The sequence below is a fragment of the Anguilla rostrata genome, chromosome 7 (genome assembly GCF_018555375.3).
Source record: "Anguilla rostrata isolate EN2019 chromosome 7, ASM1855537v3, whole genome shotgun sequence".
Classification (NCBI taxonomy): Eukaryota; Metazoa; Chordata; class Actinopteri; order Anguilliformes; family Anguillidae; genus Anguilla; species Anguilla rostrata.
The window spans coordinates 56,169,584-56,188,178 of record NC_057939.1 but is presented as its reverse complement, the minus strand read 5'-3'; the positions used below and the strand labels follow the sequence as shown (position 1 = coordinate 56,188,178).

The 18,595-nt window shown below is 49.9% G+C and overlaps 1 protein-coding gene across 3 annotated transcripts in view; it reads right to left on the bottom strand.

Annotated features, from left to right (window-relative positions):
• Window positions 1–277: 277 nt before the first annotated feature.
• The window catches only part of hhip (hedgehog interacting protein), a 37,451-nt gene continuing 19,133 nt past the window's right edge, over window positions 278–18,595 (bottom strand). The window contains exons 5-14 of one of the 3 annotated variants that reach the window (XR_010331483.1): window positions 18,418–18,569; window positions 16,800–16,973; window positions 16,406–16,549; window positions 15,859–15,980; window positions 14,849–14,972; window positions 13,550–13,689; window positions 12,662–12,743; window positions 7,009–7,157; window positions 1,585–4,652; window positions 278–1,546 (exon numbers count right to left, since the gene is read on the bottom strand). Coding sequence is in view for 1 of the 3 variants with exons in the window: in XM_064345341.1 (XP_064201411.1) it covers window positions 4,459–4,652; window positions 7,009–7,157; window positions 12,662–12,743; window positions 13,550–13,689; window positions 14,849–14,972; window positions 15,859–15,980; window positions 16,406–16,549; window positions 16,800–16,973; window positions 18,418–18,569 (1,281 nt within the window). In the remaining 2 variants the exon portion in view is untranslated. Of the gene's footprint in view, window positions 4,653–7,008; window positions 7,158–12,661; window positions 12,744–13,549; window positions 13,690–14,848; window positions 14,973–15,858; window positions 15,981–16,405; window positions 16,550–16,799; window positions 16,974–18,417; window positions 18,570–18,595 lie in introns of all 3 variants that reach the window. The other 2 variants (XR_010331482.1, XM_064345341.1) reach the window with 2 other exon arrangements.

The following is an 18,595-nucleotide window of genomic DNA, read 5'->3' as shown; positions in this document are numbered from 1 at the left end:
GCTCCAGACCTCAAATACGACACACACCACATACACACAATATACACGCACACAATACACACACACATACAATACACACACACACACACACTCACACATGCACATCCACACACACACACACCACATACACACACATACAATACACACACACACACGTGAGGACATGGACATACACATAAACACACACACACATGTGCACACACACACACACACACACACACATGCGCACGTGCAATACTGGCAAAATCCTTTTTTTAAACAAAGAGACACACTGTGATTTGGCAACATGCTATAAACTTTAATAGACATATTGATATTTCTGAAAAGTAACCAAATGTTCTCTTCATAACCCTAGCTTTATTTACAATACATTATGGAAACCTTTACGAAGTGTAAAATAAAAAAATAATTAAAATAAAAAACAACGTAGATTTTAAATAACTTCTGCGTGACTACTTAAATAATGAAATCGATTACTCTACTCACACAATGGTTTTTCAGCAACCCCAATACAATCTTCACATTAAGTGCTAAACTTATATAGAGTTTAATCTTACAGCCAAGTCCTGTGTTACTAAGGAGCCCCTGTACTGAGCGGCCAGACTACACTACTGGCCTGAGAGGAGTGGACCCTTTACGCTAACCACTCGGATGAATTATGAAGCTGGAGTTCTTAAGCAAAATGATTGTGTTGAATTTGCTAGTTAAGGTGTTGGGCATTTTTATCATTGATAAGATCATCAGTTTAAAGCATCAATCCCCAATCGTGACGACCCCCTGTAACTAAAAAGAGCCACAGTGTCATCCTAGCACGCCTGTGTGTGATTTTACTATTCATTTTACTGCTAAGCGATAAAAGATTACCAATATTTTCATATTACTTGTTGATATTGTTTATCACTCTGTCAATGTGTATAATGAGTATATAATCTGTAATCTGCTCAAGATAACAGCTTTTATTGATAATAATAATCATAATAACAATAATAATAATCTCATATTTTTAAATGAATAAAAAAATCTTGATGCAGAGCAAAAACAATCATATTTCCTGCACTTCAAATTTCAAAAGAAATAACTACATTTTAATAAAATAATGATTTCACAATGTGTTGAAAAGTTTACAAAAGTAAAAAAGTAAAAATTTGCTTGATGTTAGAATCATATAAGGGAAAGGGCAGTAACTGTATGCACATGATTAATAATTTTTGTTCTTGTTTTGAGTTTAAATGAATGTGTTCTGCATCTTGCCTGAAATGATATCATCACAGTTACATAAGGCAGTGTAGAAGACTCCACTGTCTTCAGTTGTTCTTCTGTAATTTAGAGCCACTCGAAGCTTCAGCTTGTTAAACACTAGATCACACAACGTTACTGCTGACATGTACAAGAAAGTTCGGGTGGAAATGCCAGAAAGATTTACACATTCTCATTCCCTAATCTGGAATCCAAAATTGTTTACAAAAACCAAGGCAAGCACACACTAAATTTGGAGTTCCATGACAAAAGGGTAACAAATCTGCCTCTTCTTCGATTGAGAGTCAACCTTATTAGGGTTAACCCTAACCCTAGCCCTAACCCAACGCAGCATTAGATGAGCCATCATCAGCAGCGTCATTTTCTGGAGAATTTAAAAACAAAACTTTATCAAATTCTTAAGCAGCACTGATGTACATATGAAAGAAAAAGACATTTTTCAGGGTTCCATACTGTTTTGTGCTCAGTTTGGTGCCAAGCTCTTCAGGTTCTGAAAGCATGCACTCTTACGTCGAGTCTAATAATGAACAACTCTGTTACATGCAAGCAGAGGAATTTAGGCAAGAAACTGAAATAATTAAATGACTTCACAAATTTTTACTTAAAAAAAAAAAAAAAAACTGCGTTTTACACTTACTTATCACCCATATATTACTACACTTTAAAAAATAAACCACTGTTTGTAAAAACATAAAAAAATGCTTTATTATTTCTCAATATTAAGTAGTACTTTGTTCTGTCCTATATGATATATACATCACAATGTGCTTTCCCTTTTTTATACAGACGTTGAGTAGTTAGTAAGAATGTTCAGTGTGACTGTGGCAGGACCCGCAGGTTCAGCTGGAGGGCAAGGATGCGGTGGTCCAGGCCAGATGGGAATAAGGTATCTGAAGACTGAACCAGTGCTGTGCGGACAGGCTATTATGCATCCGAACAAAACAGTTCACTGTGCCAATTTTTCTTTTTTAAATGTGTCAATAAAAGGCAACAGTGTATAGACCAGCATTTGAGACAACGGTATGAAAGGGGCTTCTAAGGAGAAACAGGTGAACAGGTGTTCTGCTCAGACAGGTGAACAGGTGTTCTGCTTAGACTGCATTGTGGCTGGGTGGAGTTTTTTCCACAGCGTCTGCCCAGTCTCCCCCGTTCCCCTCCCAAAATGGTTTGTTCCAGCCCTGTGCGCATCACGTAGAGTCCGTGCCTGTGCAGCCCTGGGGCCTGGGGGAAGACACCTGCCCAGGGGGGGTGTTTGACCTGAATGAGTCCCGTGGCTGAGGAAGCAGGGCTGTGGGGGGGGGGGGGGGAGACGCCTCCACACAGGCATCTCCACCATCGCTAACGCTAACGTGTGAGAACCTCCCCCCAGAGAGAGCCACTCAACACAGTGTGCTGGGAAGAGAATCATTATAGTATCAAAGCAGCTTGCATGGTCTTAATTAAACATACAAAATTACTGAACCTTTTGAAGTCAGTGAAGCTTTAGTTGATGGAAAATAAAATTGAGACATTTTTTGCTGTTGGAAACTACAAATAGTAGAAATAGAAGAGATCTATCAGTTCCAAGAAGGCAAGTATCTCTAGTTAAACGCTGTATAAATATTTCTCGGGAAACAAATTTTAATGAAATTAAGGTTTGTAATAAAAATCGACATTTTTTTTGTCTTCTTTGTTTGCCGTACAATTATTCTAGCCCTGTAGTCAGGCACAAGGCCACAGGCTGCAGAATAACATCACTGTGTTTTAACCACTAATCTGTAGAATGCATTTCCTCATTTATCTATAAAAGCTTCATCTGCCACGACAAACAGAGTTGTGTCCACTGTCTTAATTTCTGTAATGTAGCTTAAAGCATACTGCAGCCAAATCATTTTCATATGAATACCTCCAAACACTTAATATTCCCTCATTTATTAAATATCAGAAAGACATTGCTTGTGAGCCCTTGTAGATCCGTCCCCCTCAGCAGCCCAACGTGGGGTTGGAATGAAGTAGCCTAAAAGGACGGAGCGGTTCTGATCTGGGGGCTGAGCTGGCAGCTGAGCTGGCGGCTGTGGCCTCTGTGCAGAGCGGTTTGATCTGGCTGAGCTGGCGGCTGTGGCCTCTGTGCGGAGCGGCTGAGCTGGCAGCTGTGGCCTCTGTGCAGCGGCAGTTCTGATGTTGGCGTGTGGGAAACCTTCTCATCCTGAACCTGGCTCCGTCCGGGAGGCCAGTCCTAACAGGATCCACATCTCCCGCGAAAACCGTTCTTTCCGGAAGAAAAGCCCGCAGGCCTCAGCCGGGCCGTCCTGCGCTTGCGTTTCCGCGGTAACGTCAGTCTTTCGGACAAGAGCCGTGACCCACGAGGACCCCCGGTGAAAGACGTGCGGGACGTCCCGCCGTGTGAACCAGACGCGCTTCGCTGGAACGTTCGCCTGCTTCCTGAATAACTTCGTAAAGAGCCTTTTTTAAAAAGATGAAACCATTATCAATCTGCTGCTTTTGTAGTTCGGGAGGCCTCAGAGGTACCTGGTGTCCTTTCCACTGCCAGTCTACGGACCCACACTGAGGACAGAAAGGGGGGGAGGGCTCCCACAATTCCTCGGAGGAGGCACTACCAGAAAGAGCCGTTCTAGGCCGCGACTCTGGCACAGATTGGCCGGCGGGTCATTTAAAATGCCTCCCAAACGCAAAGGAGCTCACTTTATCTGCAACCCCAAAGCACCCCACGCTTTTATCGATGAGGAAACTGGAAAGGGAGACTTCAGTCTTACGGCTGCTTTCTGTGTTTTTTTTTTTTTTGGGAAGTCCATTCTAAGAAAAGGAGCATAGCTTATTGGCAGGAGAACAAACAGGAAGTGGCGGTGGAGGGACAGGAAATAGTTGAACGGTGGATGAACAGAGCCTTGGTCCTGTGGAGTAGAGGAAATGTGGTGGCCGGTTGGGGTGAGGGTCCGGGCCGGTTGGGGTGGGGGTCTGGGCTGGTTGTGGTGAGGATCCGGGCCGGTAGGGGTGAGGGTCCGGGCCGGTAGGGGTCTGGGCCAGTTGGGGTGAGGGTGAAGGCTGGTTGAAGTGAGGGTCCGGGCCGGTAGGGGTCTGGGCCAGTTGGGGTGAGGGTGAAGGCTGGTTGAAGTGAGGGTCCGGGCCGGTTGGGGTGAGGGTCCGGGCCGGTAGGGGTCTGGGCCGGTTGGGGTGAGGGTGAGGGTTGGGGCCGGTCTGTGCCTATACGATGTAGCTGGTGAGGTCCAGCAGGTAGGACGTCATGTCTATGATCTGGTCCAGGATCCCGTCTCTACCCCCCCCCGTGGTGCCCCCCTCCCCCTTCTCGCACTGCTCCCCAGAGTACCCGCTCTTACAGTAGCACTTATTGGGTTCGATGCAGACTCCTCCATGACGACAGGCCGGCTCACACTTGGCTGCAACAGACCAACACGGACAGACAGAAGGACAGACAGCATTTAGATAACACGGACAGAAGGACAGACAGCATTTAGATAACACGGACAGAAGGACAGACAGCATTTACGTCAGTGCTTGCTTCCTCTCCGCCCCCACAAAAAAGGAGATTCACATACATCATACAGAACAGAGAACTGCTGCTTGGACTTTCAACAACCCTACATTAAACAAGCATTCCACTACAGCCCAACAAAAAGGCCATAAATACCTAAATGTGCAGGTCACTGCACCTGGAAAAAACGCAAATGCAAGATTATCGCATCTACGTCAGTCCTTGACGTCCAGTCTAAATCTTGTCACTGACGCAAGAAGGGAATTTGCACACCGCAAACATCGATGGTTCAATGGCATACGCACAAGAAGTTAAAAAGAGGCCATTCATGTCCTACAGTATGACGTAAAAGCTGTAGCAAGCGCCATCCACAGCACTATGCCAGAACACAGCCCGCAAACACCCAAACTGTCACTACTACAGCCCAGCAAAACATCCAACATGTCACTGACTACAGCCGCAACATGCCAGCAAAACACCCAACATGTCACTGACTAAGCCCAGCAACTACAGCCCACAAACATCCAACATGTCACTGACTACAGCCCAGCAAAACATCACTTTCACTGACTACAGCCAGCACTGCCAGCAACTCAACTGTCACTGACTACAGCCCAGCAAAACATCCAACATGTCACTGACTACAGCCCAGCAACTACAGCCCAGCAAACACAACTGTCCTGAACATGCCAGCAACTACAGCCGCAAATCAATGCATGACTCAGCCCAGCAACTACAGCCCAGCAAAACATCCAACATGTCACTGACTACAGCCCAGCAAAACATCCAACATGTCACTGACTACAGCCCAGCAAAACATCCAACATGTCACTGACTACAGCCCAGCAACTACAGCCCAGCAAAACATCCAACATGTCACTGACTACAGCCCAGCAAAACATCCAACATGTCACTGACTACAGCCCAGCTCTCCTCCTGAAGGCAGCAGGCAGGGCTGCAGTTAAACAAAATGGAAGCGAATTCCCTTAATGACTGAAGTGAATTAGATTAAAAAGATCTTACGCGAGGCACTGTTTTCCTGATTAACTCAGTCCGTCTATTCAGAACTCAGCAAATCCTCTGATTGAGCTAAACTATGCATTTCTGTACATTACATTCTGTTCCTAGCAAATCCTCCGGTGAAGCATAACAGATGATCTTTAATCCTCATGTGATTGTGTGGTTATGTACAACTTGCACAATGTTTTGTTTCCTGATTTATATTAATCACGTTCCATCCTGATCCCTCGCATTGGTTACAGCATGATTTCCATTCACTGTTATTTCTGTTAACACAGATCACAGAATACAAAAACAAACCTCAATCAGCACAAAAACCAAGAAGGCAGAACAGGAGATTTGGCTAATTAGTTCATTCACAACGCTGAACGTGCTCCTGGAATAACGAGGTGTGGTGCATTCAGTTTGTCATTCGGCTAGAATAACACACACGCCTAATGCCATGATTACATTACAGCTTTGTTCCTGAGACAGGACTGCAAAAATGACAGTCCTGGCAAGGCTAAGTACAGAAATTGAATACACTAAATTTAATTAATTTAAATGTAACTAATGGGAATAAGACATTTCTGCTTGCACATCACACACGAATCTAGTCGTATAGTTCGGAGCCTGGTTTTCTCTCAGGTTTTGCAGAGTTGACTGTTGTGACAGACAGAGACTGTCATGTTTATAATGGGGGTGGGGGTGGGGGGTGGGGGGGGGTGTTATGGGTTTCGAGGGAGTGAGGGTGGAGGATTTGTGGGGGTAGTAGTGATAGGAGTGCGAGGGGGTGGGGTGGGTGATGTGTGGGGGTAGGAGTGATAGGGTGCGAGGGGTGTGGGTGGGCATGTGTTGGCGGTGGGGTGATGGGGGTGATGGTGGGGGGGGGTGATGGGGGGTGATGGTGGGGTGGGGATTGTGGGGGTAGTGTGATAGGAGTGTGAGGGGGTGGGCGTGTGTGGGGTGGGGGTGTGAGGCAGTGGGGGTGATGGGGGTGATGGTGGGGGGGGGGTGATGGGGGTGATGGTGGGGTGGGGTATGGTGGGGTGGGGGTGATGGGGGTGATGGTGGGGTGGGGTGATGGGGGTGATGGTGGGGTGGGGTGATGTGGGTGGGGGTGATGGGGGTGATGGTGGGGTGGGGTGATGGGGGTGGGGGGATGGGGTGATGGAGGGGTGGGGGATGTGGGGGTGATGGTGGGGTGGGGGTGATGGTGGGGTGGGGGTGATGGGGGTGATGGTGGGGTGGGGGTCACTCACCCACTCTGCAGAAGGGCCCGTCCCAGCCTGCACTGCAGCAGCAGCGGCCCGGGGGGGTGCAGTGGCCGTTCTTGCAGTGCCGAGAGCACGCCGTGGCCAGCAGCTCCGGGGCCTGCACCAACCGCTGGCACTCCTTAGGGACCAGGGGCCTGAGCAGCCAATCAGAGAAGAGCTGTCAGCACCCACACACAGATACGCACACTCTTTCACACAATTTTATTTCTTCTTCATATTCCCATAATCAAATATAACAGGATTATAAGTATATGCCTTAATTTAATCCAGTTTCTAAAAGTTTCCCATCAGGAGTGTGTGAAATATGCTCTGTGTTTGTGAGCTGGGCTAATAGACAGTCTGACTGCAGAGCCTTCCCATGATTCCTGGCCTCTCAGCGCTCACACACCGCGCTGCGCTCGTTCACACGCGCTCCATAGCGGGACGTCGCTGTGACAGGCCCTGCCCCGTAAACAGAGCCCCAGAGAAAGAGGAGTCCCTGGAGGGTTAGGGAAGCCCGTTAATGCTGCGGGGGTCAGTGTACTGCCAGGGTGGTCATGAAAGCAACACCTGCTGCACTCACCCTGCACAAAGCAGAGGGGTCAGCAGGAACTGTGGGAATGAGACAACATGAGGACAGCCCTCGCATAAAACACACACACACGCGCACACACACACACACACACGGAGGGAGGCCGGGCCTGCACGGGTTCGACCGCCCGCTCTCTCCCTCCCAGAGAATCATGGGATTGGCCGTCCGCTGAGCTGATTCAGGGTCCCACAGTAGAGTGTCTGAGTCTGGAGTGCACATACAGACTCACACTGCTGAGTACAGACAGGGCCCAACCCTAACCCTAACTACAGACAGGGCCCAACCCTAACCCTAACTACAGACAGGGCCCAACCCTAACCCTAACTACGGACAGGGCCCAACTCTAACCCTAACCCTAACCCTAACCCTAACTACAGACAGGGCCCAACCCTAACCCTAACTATAGACAGGGCCCAACCATAACCTAACTACGACAGGGCCCAACCATAACCCTAACTACAGACAGGGCCCAACCATAACCCTAACCCTAACTACAGACAGGGCCCAACCATAACCCTAACCCTAACTACAGACAGGGCCCAACCCTAACCCTAACTACAGACAGGGCCTAACTATAACTACAGACTGGGCCCAACCATAACCCTAACTACAGACAGGGCCCAACCCTAACCCTAACTACAGACAGGGCCCAACCATAACCCTAACCTAACTACAGACAGGGCCCAACCTAACCCTAACTACCCTAACCACAGACAGGGCCCAACCCTAACCCTAACCCTAACTACAGACAGGGCCCAACCCTAACCCTAACTACAGACAGGGCCCAACCATAACCCTAACCCTAACTACAGACAGGGCCCAACCCTAACCCTAACTACAGACAGGGCCCAACCCTAACCTTAACTACAGACAGGGCCCAACCCTAACCCTAACTACAGACAGGGCCCACTAGCAAATGTGACAAAAAGCAAAAATCTTTTTTTAATTAAAAAGGTGCCAACAGTCCAGGTTCAGACACCATTAAAATAATTTAAATTATTGAAATACTTTGTTTAAATTATTTGTAAGAGAACAGGAACTGCACACAGATGAGTACATTCCTCAGTTATAGTGAATAGCGTTATGTTATAAACTGCAGTCTCTCTCTCTCAGCCTCTCAGTGCCCCTCGCTCACGGCCTCCCCCAGCGCTGCCAGATCCAGTTTCAGCTGTAGGAATAAATAAGAGGCTCTCTGTAAATGACTACACCTCCCATGGGGCCCCAGCCTGCGTGTGGCAAGGCAGTTGAGATAAGGAATTCTCAACGATGCATTCCGTGTCTTAATCAGACATTACATTGCTCTAATTATGGAACAGGGGACGCGGCTTCCCTTCCAAGTCCCAACAAGGTCTGTCCGCGCGGCCGGGTTTACACTGAGAGGCCATGTAAGGCATTCTGAGCGAGCGGCCTCTTCCCCAGAACGAGCGGCCTCTTCCCCCCGAACGAGCGGCCTCTAACCCCCGAACGAGCGGCCTCTAACCCCCGAACGAGCGGCCTCTTCCCCCAAGAGCGGCCCCGCAGAACGCGCCTGTTCCCATGTACGGCGGCCACCCCGAGACGGGGCCCCTGACCCGACGAGCAGGCCGTGACGGGCCCTGGGCGGTGTGTACGGGGCCCCTGGGCGGTTCGTAGGGGCCCCTGAGGCTGGTGTGCGTGCGTGGGCCCTGGGCGGTGTGTACGGGGCCCTGGGCGGTATGGTCAGGGCCCCTGTGCGGTGTGCATGGGGCCCCTGGGCGGTGGTCGGGGCCGCCGAGTGCCTGGCTGGCGGTGGTACGGGGCCCCTGGGCGGCCCTCGCTGTGCGGTGTGTATGGGGCCCCTGGGCGTGTGGTACGGGGCCCCTGAGGCCATCGCCTGTGCGGTGTGTATGGGGCCCCTGGCGGTGTGTACAGGCTGTACGGGCCCCTGAGGCCTGGCTGGGGTGTGTACAGGGCCCCTGAGGCTGTCTGTGCGGGGCATGGGGCCCTGGGCGGTGTGTACAGGGCCCCTGGGCGGTGTGTAGGGCCCCTGAGGCCTGGCTGGGCGTGTGTATGGGGCCCCTGGGCGGTGTGTACGGGGCCCCTGGGCGGTAGGGCGTGGCCTTGGGCGGTGTGTACGGGGCCCCTGGGCGGTATGTACAGGGCCCCTGTGCGGTGTGCATGGGGCCCCTGGGCGGTGTGTACGGGGCCCCTGAGGCCTGGCTGTGCGGTGTGTACGGGGCCCCTGAGGCCTCGCTGTGCGGTGTGCATGGGGCCCCTGGGCGGTGTGTACGGGGCCCCTGGGCGGTGTGTATGGGGCCCCTGAGGCCTGGCTGGGCGGTGTGTATGGGGCCCCTGGGCGGTGTGTACGGGGCCCCTGGGCGGTGTGTACGGGGCCCCTGGGCGGTGTGTACGGGGCCCCTGAGGCCTCGCTGTGCGGTGTGTACGGGGCCCCTGGGCGGTGTGTACGGGGCCCCTGAGGCCTGGCTGGGCGGTGTGTACGGGGCCCCTGGGCGGTGTGTACGGGGCCCCTGGGCGGTGTGTATGGGGCCCCTGAGGCCTGGCTGGGCGGTGTGTACGGGGCCCCTGGGCGGTGTGTACGGGGCCCCTGGGCGGTGTGTACGGGACACAGGCCTGTTCTCCGAGCCCTGTCCCTGATTCAGGGTGGCCCGTGTTCTATTCCGCACCGTTCAGCTGACAAACAAACGAGAGCAAACGGAGAGCGCGGGGCGGGACATGTTTACCCTGGGGCAATTTGGGGCTCTGCGTGCCTGCGCCCCAAAGCCGCTGTCATGATCAAAACATCATGTGCGGGGAGCGGGGCTCCCGATCCGCCCACACGCAGCCCGTGGGACACACATGCGCCCCCGTGGGGCTGGCCTCAGGTACATCAGCGTAAGACCACCCTACTCGATCAAGCCACGGGAACATGGGAGGCCAGGTCAGCCCCCCTCCCCCCAGCCCACACGCCCCCACCCTGTCCCTCACCCCCGTAACAGGATCCTAATATCGGGGGGCCTGCAGTGCAAGATGAGCTCCCCCCTCTCGGACCCGACAGACTAAACAACCCCAATGGTGGAAAAAACTGTGTGATGCCAGAAAACATAAACACAGAGAAACACGGGGGGGGGGCGGGGGGGGGGGGGCGCACATCTGCGGCCTAATTAATCGCATTAAACTTGGGTGGCACTGTCATCACCTACAGACAATTAGCAGGGGATCAATTCCTATTGTAATGTGCATTTAAAAAGCCCTGAGCGGAACTTTAACCCCGCGGTGTCTGCCTGGCGTTAAAAACGCGCGGCTTTCCCCGGCCAGGTTGAGCTCACCTGCTGCTGGCACCAGACCAGCACCTGGGAGTCAGGGTTTCAGAGCTGCCGTTTCCGCCAACTACTCAAGAGCTCGAAACGCTCACTTCTGTACGAAGTCAGAGAAACGTGAATAAAACAATGCTTCTTGTGTCCAGTTTTATTTAACGGTTGAGCAGATCTGTTTGCATTTTCCATTTTGAGTCTGCTTCTGCTTACAGAAATACAATTGTTAATATGTGAGTCCAAAACACCAGTCATTTGAAATGAATTTTTTGTTTACAGAACGCTCTGAGTCGTAATTAAACTAATGCCTAAGCCACTTGATATTGCGTGGTTTATAAAAACGGAAAACTCCAGATGCTGGAGAGGGACTTTGTGTGCCGATTCTCTCGTGGTACAGGACAAATGTCTCGCATATGTAGGCCTATGGAGTTTTACACAAATACATATTTTAAAGATAATTAAGTCCTTAAAACTTTACTGTTGACGGTGTAGTTTTAATGGTGTGAAACACATGGTAGACATTATGACTGCAGATGAACAGGCGGGGTTTCTATAGCCAGAGCTATTAGCATGGCTGCTAACGATCTGAGCAAACGCGTTTCCACAAAATGGCACTGCCCACAGAGAACGAGTGAGTGGGGCAGTGGGGGCGGGTATTACATCACAGGACCGTACTGCGGCATTAGGGGGGTGTTTGGGGCTGGTGGAGGGGTGGGGTAGGGGTATTACATCACAGGACGGACCACAGCTATAATCTGTGCTACCGTACTAGTGTATGTAACAAACATTGTAGTTGTTTGAATATAATTGTGCTTCATCATCTCCATAATAACTAATAACGTGATGTGCCACCCCCCCCCCAAAAAAAAAATATGATAACAGCTTAAGAAAGTTAATGATTCACATCAGATGATTACGAAATCATCTTCATATCACTATGCAGTCATTTTGTTCTGGCATGAAATGAAGCCGTGTTGTAGTGTTTTTAGACACGCAGATTCTCAATCACACTTACGCAGACACACAAACGCTCTGACGACAGATAGCAGCTGGTGTTCTATATCGCTTTAAAATATTTATCAGCATTTCTCAATGGCACAACTACTGTCAGAGCTCTAAAATACACTGTCACAGGCAGGTCCACATATAACCTACTGTACTGAAACTGGACACATGACCATACTGGTGTAAGTAACACGTTACACCAGCATCGTGGAATGGTTTGCTTACTCCACACACACACACACACACACTCACACACACTCACTGTTGGCTTGTGCTGCAGCTGTGTGGCGATGTGTTTAAAGCGTGAGGCGCAGTATAAATCAGCAACTGGACAGTAAGTAACACTATTTCATAATGTTAGTGCAACGTGTTCCCTTAAGTAGCTCCACAGAGATGTCCAGCCCTCCGTGCAGCCGGAAACGGGGGGATCGGCACGTGGCCTACAGAGTTTCAGAACTCTTACTCACTCTTACGAACTCTTACGCACTCTTACAAACTCTTACGAACTCTTACTCACTCTTACACAGAAGGTCTTAAGCACCAGGGATCAGCTAGGGCACTGGTTAACCCTTTGAAGAATAGGTTTCTTTGGAATGTTTTGGAAAGTCAGTGTTCTAGAACTCCACTGCTCTCAGTCACCAGTGGTGATTGTTACATCATCAGCATTAGAATGTTCAGTTAAGAACATTCTAATATATTATATTTGTGACCTTATACTTGGGTCACAAATTCAACCCTTATAAAAGGGTTGAATAAAGCACAGCTACACTGGCACACGAGCTGCAGAACCTACCTTTTGGGGTCCACCAGCCTGTAGAGCTTCCCGCTGTGGGACTGGACCATGCTTTTGCTCGTGGCCAGTATGTAGACCTCTCCTGCGGGAGAGAAAGCAGGTGTGAGGCTTAGGCGGGGCCGGGGGACGGACAGAGCCGCGTTCGGCTCCGAGGCGCAGCGTCAGACAGGAGGACCGCGTGGACTTCCGCTCGCAGGGAAACCACCGTGGTCATTCCGAGGCTGTGAGCCAATGAAACGCAGCGGCCCTGGGGGCCGCACATACAACCCCCCCGACCCCCCCATCTCTCTGCAAATCAGTAACAAATGCTGCTGTCTCAATCACCGGCTGGCCCAAATCTGGCCCGTGCTGGAGTTACTCCATCGCTCAGTTATTTTCGCTCGCGTTCCGCTGGCGTTGAGAATGGGGCATTACAGGTTCGTGATGAGTCAGAGTCGAGAGCTGGGCGGCCAGATGTTCGCAGCTGTTTCCCTCAGACTCTGCCGGCTAATTATCTCCAGCAGGTACAGATGCTACCACGGCCCGCATAGCATGCGACGGGAAGACAACAGCCGACGCAGCCGATAGCGCTGCATTTTAATACAACTCGCCGGCTCGTGTGATTGGTCAGAGCTCTGGCCACAGCCAATGGAAACAGAGGGGCGGTTTCAGACTCTAACTGAAGGTTCAGATTCTTAATGCGCTGCTCATACCTTGGTTTTTTTTGGTATCGTCTCCAGTACTTTTCATTGGAAGCTTTTTGTGTGAAAGAAGGTGTACGTGTGTGAAATGTAATATGGCCGACCAATAAAACCAGTCTGAAAACTTCATTTCTCATAACACAAGAATGCCAAACAGGACTTCATCATGATGAGTGAAACTTGAATGAGGTGAAGGGGGTTTACTGACCGAGCTCATCCTCCCCGAATCCCAGGATGTGTCCTGACAGGGAGCTGCCACAGGAGGCGCTGCTGCCCAGACAGAGGGCCTTCTCCTGCCAAGCCCCGCCCACCACGCCCTCTGGAGGCGGCTGGAGGATGCGCAGGTTCCTGCAGCGAAACGAAACGCAGCGAGAAGAAGCGTCATAACAGGGCATGACACACTAATCAAAGCACCTGGATGTGAAGTCACACAGACCCTGGCCTCCAGTAGACTCGCAGGAACACCGGTTTGGCAGAACGCGCTTTTGTGTCAAAATAAAAAATCATCTTCAGTGAATTAATGAAGAGGCCCAGGAAATATAAATTAGATCTGGAGAGATTAGCAGTGATTCCCTTTCAAACACAGGAACCGTTTCTCCACAGGCTGCTAGCCCTTAATCAGGGGGCTGTATCTCAGGCCGAGTCTCATCTCGTCTGTGTGCACACACATCACGCGCTGACACACACACACGCGCTGAAACCCGCGGAGAAACAGGAATCACAAACTACGTTAAAGGATGACCGGTACCATAGGCAGCCAAAGCAAATGGCAGGAGACCACTGCAAGCAAAATAATATTCTCAATTTACACCAAACCAAGTAACAATCAGCCAAACTGCATAACCCCTCCCCTCTTCCTCCCTGCTGCTGTGATTGGACAGTTGGCCTTGGTTTAGGAAAGCCAGCAGTTTGTTTGCAGAAATGTGGTCCACAAATTTAATCTAATCTGCTGGTAACAGATACATTCCAGATTCACTGGCATATTTCTGAGCTATCTGTAGAATAATCTGAAAAAATATTTATTTCAAAGTTGTGATTCATGAACAAAAGCTTGTGGACACCCATTGTATTAAATCACTGTGATTATCATTATCATAGGAGCGGTAGTCTCACGCCCAAACTGTGGATTCAATCCCCCGAAGACTCAGATTAAAAACCCCAAATTTCCCCCCCCCCGCCCCCACACCTCTCTGAGTGTTCCAGACGATGCTGTCCCATGACGCTGGTCTGCTCCAGTCCAGCAGGAGTACTGGCACACTGAGTCTGAGTACACACAGACGGGCCGTCCCAAATACATCGGGATACGCTACAAGCTCATAGGGCACACAAGCTTGGGTGTGGCTTCATTAAGTGCGAGGAACCGTCTGATAAGTCATATGTGTCTCTAATTGCGGCAGATTACATTACAAGCAGCGATGTGCGTTTTGTGGTCTGAAAATCTGTTCTGTCCAGGACTGGGACGGGCGTAGGTGACTCTAAAGGCGTACCCCTGAGTTAACATACTCACCCGGCTCGGTCTCCGAACACGTAGCTGCCGAACAGCCTTCTAGACTGACAGCCTCGATACAGGAACCCCCCCACGGGGGACGCGGTGCTGCCGGACTTCAGCTCCAAGATGGACGGCTCGTGTTCTGGAAAAGGTTCCGACACACACACCTTAATACCCATCATGCAACGTGTTTGCTGCTTCTGGTTCAGGAATTCACTCGGGTCAGGAAAGCAAATACATTCTTACAGTTCAAGTAAAAGATGCTGTATAGTATGGGAATTTTAACACAACAGAACAACAACAAAAAACTATAAAATAAAATACTGCAATGTAAAGCTACTTTCACTGGAATATAACACGTTAAATACAACATAATACTGCATTGGTGTAGTGCAAACACAAACCGCACAAGCCTTCTTGCAGGCAGAAGCAATTCATTCTGACATTCAAAATATCAAATTGGAACTGAGCCCAAAGGATAGAAATAGTCCGTCATGGTAATTAAGATATTTGTGTATTTCTGCAGAGGCTGTGGTTGTACAGCAGAGCTCTGTGAGCACACAGTATTCCATAACACACTGCATGCATGTTTCTGACAGAGTGATGCAGTACAGGCTGGCCCGTCACTCTGCTTCCCAAACCACAACCTGCAGCTCATATCCTTCAGGCCTGAAACCTCCCAACACCACTGTTTAATGTAAAACTGTCATGTGCAGACGCGTTAATTACCACAGTCTTTACCTGCTTCTCGCTCTACGGAAATCACACTCTCCAAATACAAGAGGAATGTTATCATCACAAGATTACGAGCCACAGCCACCCAACAGGCTTCTTATAATCAACCTTCTTTTCTCAAATGGACCAACATTTTTTTAAACCATTTTTACAATGTTTGAAATGCCGTGAGGGGAGAAATGTATCATACGTAAAGCTCCCATACTCGGGCAGGCATCAGCTCTTATCGCTCAGAGGACGTGGGTGAAATAGCATGATTACAGTAAACAAAAAGCTGAATTTTAAGGACCAACCGTAGTCCTTCCCCTTCAGAATCTGCAGCACTCTTCCTGCGGTGGAGTTTCTGCTGATGGAGTCTGTGCACAGGACCACCACACTCCCGTTTGCATCCATATAAAGCCTGTCCACTGCGCACCTGCGACAGGTACAAACACTCAGTAAGGACCACTACAAAACCACTGTTAGCATCTGCGTTGCGCTCGCACTGTGGTAGACCTGGAATAACACAGAACAGGAACTGCATTGAACCTAGAATGCTGTTCAGTGAAAGAACGTTTCAGTTACATTCAAAGTGTAGCCCTTGCGGCTAGACTGCCCAGCTTGTCCATAAAATAAATCCGTTAACAGTGTTAGCATCGTAAACTTGAACAGCGGGTAAATAAACAGAAAGAAACTCCAAATATTTTGTTGGTGCCTTGAGGACCAATCTGGATTAGTCTCATAAAGCAGTTTTATTGGTTGAAAGAATTTACCCACAGTGCCTCAGTTCCAGCGTGGAGGCACGGGGTGCGTTACCCAGCTGTGAGCGGACGGGGCGGGGTGTACCTGCGGCTCACTCACCTGCCCGGGTCGTGCAGCCCGTGAGCATAGAGCTCAGGCGGCTGGTTGGTGCTGTTGAAGTAGGGGTTGTTCAGAGGGATGGAGTAAGGGGCCGCACAGCTGGACGTGTCCACATCCACCCTCAGCACCGCCCCAGTGAAGTCACTGCAGAAACACAGCAACCACCTTCTCAGCCCTCCGCACAGCACTGCTTACGGATAACGAGACAACTCGAACCCAGGTCACATCAAAATATTACCCCTGAATCCCCCTGACCACCCCAGAACACCCCTGAACACCCCCGGGCCAGTAAATGACCCCTCCCTCAGTGACGGGTCACACAGACTGAAGGGGGGTTTGCGCAGACGGGTGCAGGATCTCCGCGGGAACGCTGCCGGCGGGCGTGGCACCTCACCTGAGCCCGTCCATCTCCTCCATGTCGTCCAGCGTGATCATTCCGTCGCCCAGGACGACGTGCAGCAGGCCGTCCGGCCCGAAGAGCAGCTGCCCGCCCAGGTGCTTCCTGTGCAGCTCCGCCACCTCCATCAGCACCCGCTGGGTCCTAACGTCTGCCTGGTTGGGGTTTTTCCTGCGACACGCCCCACAGTGTCAGTCAGAGGCCTGCAGCCTCCACACAAGCACGTACCTGACCGCGCGGAATACCTGCCTTAGGCCCCGCAGGTAAACAAGCTCACCTTTATTTTAATCGTTTTTGACAGAATACGACTGTCACATCGCAGAGGAAATATTTTCAAATGCATTATTTTATGCTGACTGAATGTCCCTTGTAGGTTTCAGCATCGTCAAATATTTGGTTCTTGAGATTAAGACCAGGGACTCATGTCCCCCATAAGGGACAAAAGCGAATTTCCGAGTCTCAGGAGGATAAGAGGCGGCAGCAGTGATTACGGGGTCAAACTCAGCCTCTAAAATCAGTGGTTTTGAAAAAGCTGCACCTCTGTGGTCCTCTTCAGTCATATACATAAGATACCTGACCTGAGCTGAGCAGCCTCCAGCCCACACAACAGCACTGAGCTGCCCAGCATAATATTCATTAAACTAAAAACCACAGGCTTTTCACCCCTGATGACAAAGTGTGTGTATTTCACACTGCAGATTAAAAGGAGGCCTATCCAGAGTTTTAAGTCTTGTGAATACTTGTTCTCTATCACTGATAGTTTCTCTCATTAAGTAAATCATATACGCTTGCTTATTAATAGTCTCATTTCCGCATGTGAGGGATGCCAGTGAATGGGCAGTAAATAAAGAGATAAAGTATATGTTCTGTTTCACACATCCTCCTACTGCGAGGAAATGACTTCCTGTTCCCGGTGCATCTCCTGATTTAGGGCCTTCCTCCCCTGTACCCACGGGAAGGAAGGTTCCAGTATTCCCCAAAGCTTAATCTGGGCAGCGCCATTACATCAATGCAAATGTAATATAACTTCCCATGTCCCAAGCACCAAGGCCCTGACTACGGCACTCCAAGAATAACACCACTGCCCGCGTCTCAGTCATCGGCTTTCTGTGCCACCCACACTGCGTTTCCAAAGGATGTCGAAAGATTCGTTAATAATCCAACTCTGAGTGAAGAGATTATAAATAATAAGTCAGAATGAAATTAAAGTGCTATGGGAGTAACGCTGTAATACTCTGGGTACTTTGTGAGACATTCTTAAGGAGGCACTCAAAGAAAACAAGGGTACAGTCGTCATGAGTGAAGTCAGGCCGTTACTGTATATGGTGTGATTGCACTTTTCTGGAAACATCCAACTTTGTCATTACAAACATTTCACAAAGAAAAAACAAACATTGGCCTCCAACCACTGATTCGGTTCCAAGCCACAGTAAAGAAAAAAAACACACACGCACCAAAGTTGTACTTTCATATTTCTTTCTGAAGAACAACTACGTACCTAGGCTGTCTTTGTGAATGTTAAGAAATTGAGGATCTTTTAACAGAAAGTTCTTTTTGTTAACTGTGCGTTTCACAGTTCTGGGACGGAGCGGTGTCTGATTTTGGGGTCTCCTACCTGGAGACGGTGTACTCCACCACGCGCAGGATGTGGTCGTGGGGGCCCACAGCCCAGCGCTCCTGGTTGGTGGTGTAGGACACGTACAGCTTCCCATTTTTCCTGTAATTGGGATGGAATGCGAGGCTTAGGAGCCCCCTTTCATCTCCTCCCTGCAGTCAAACCAGAGACAAAGCAT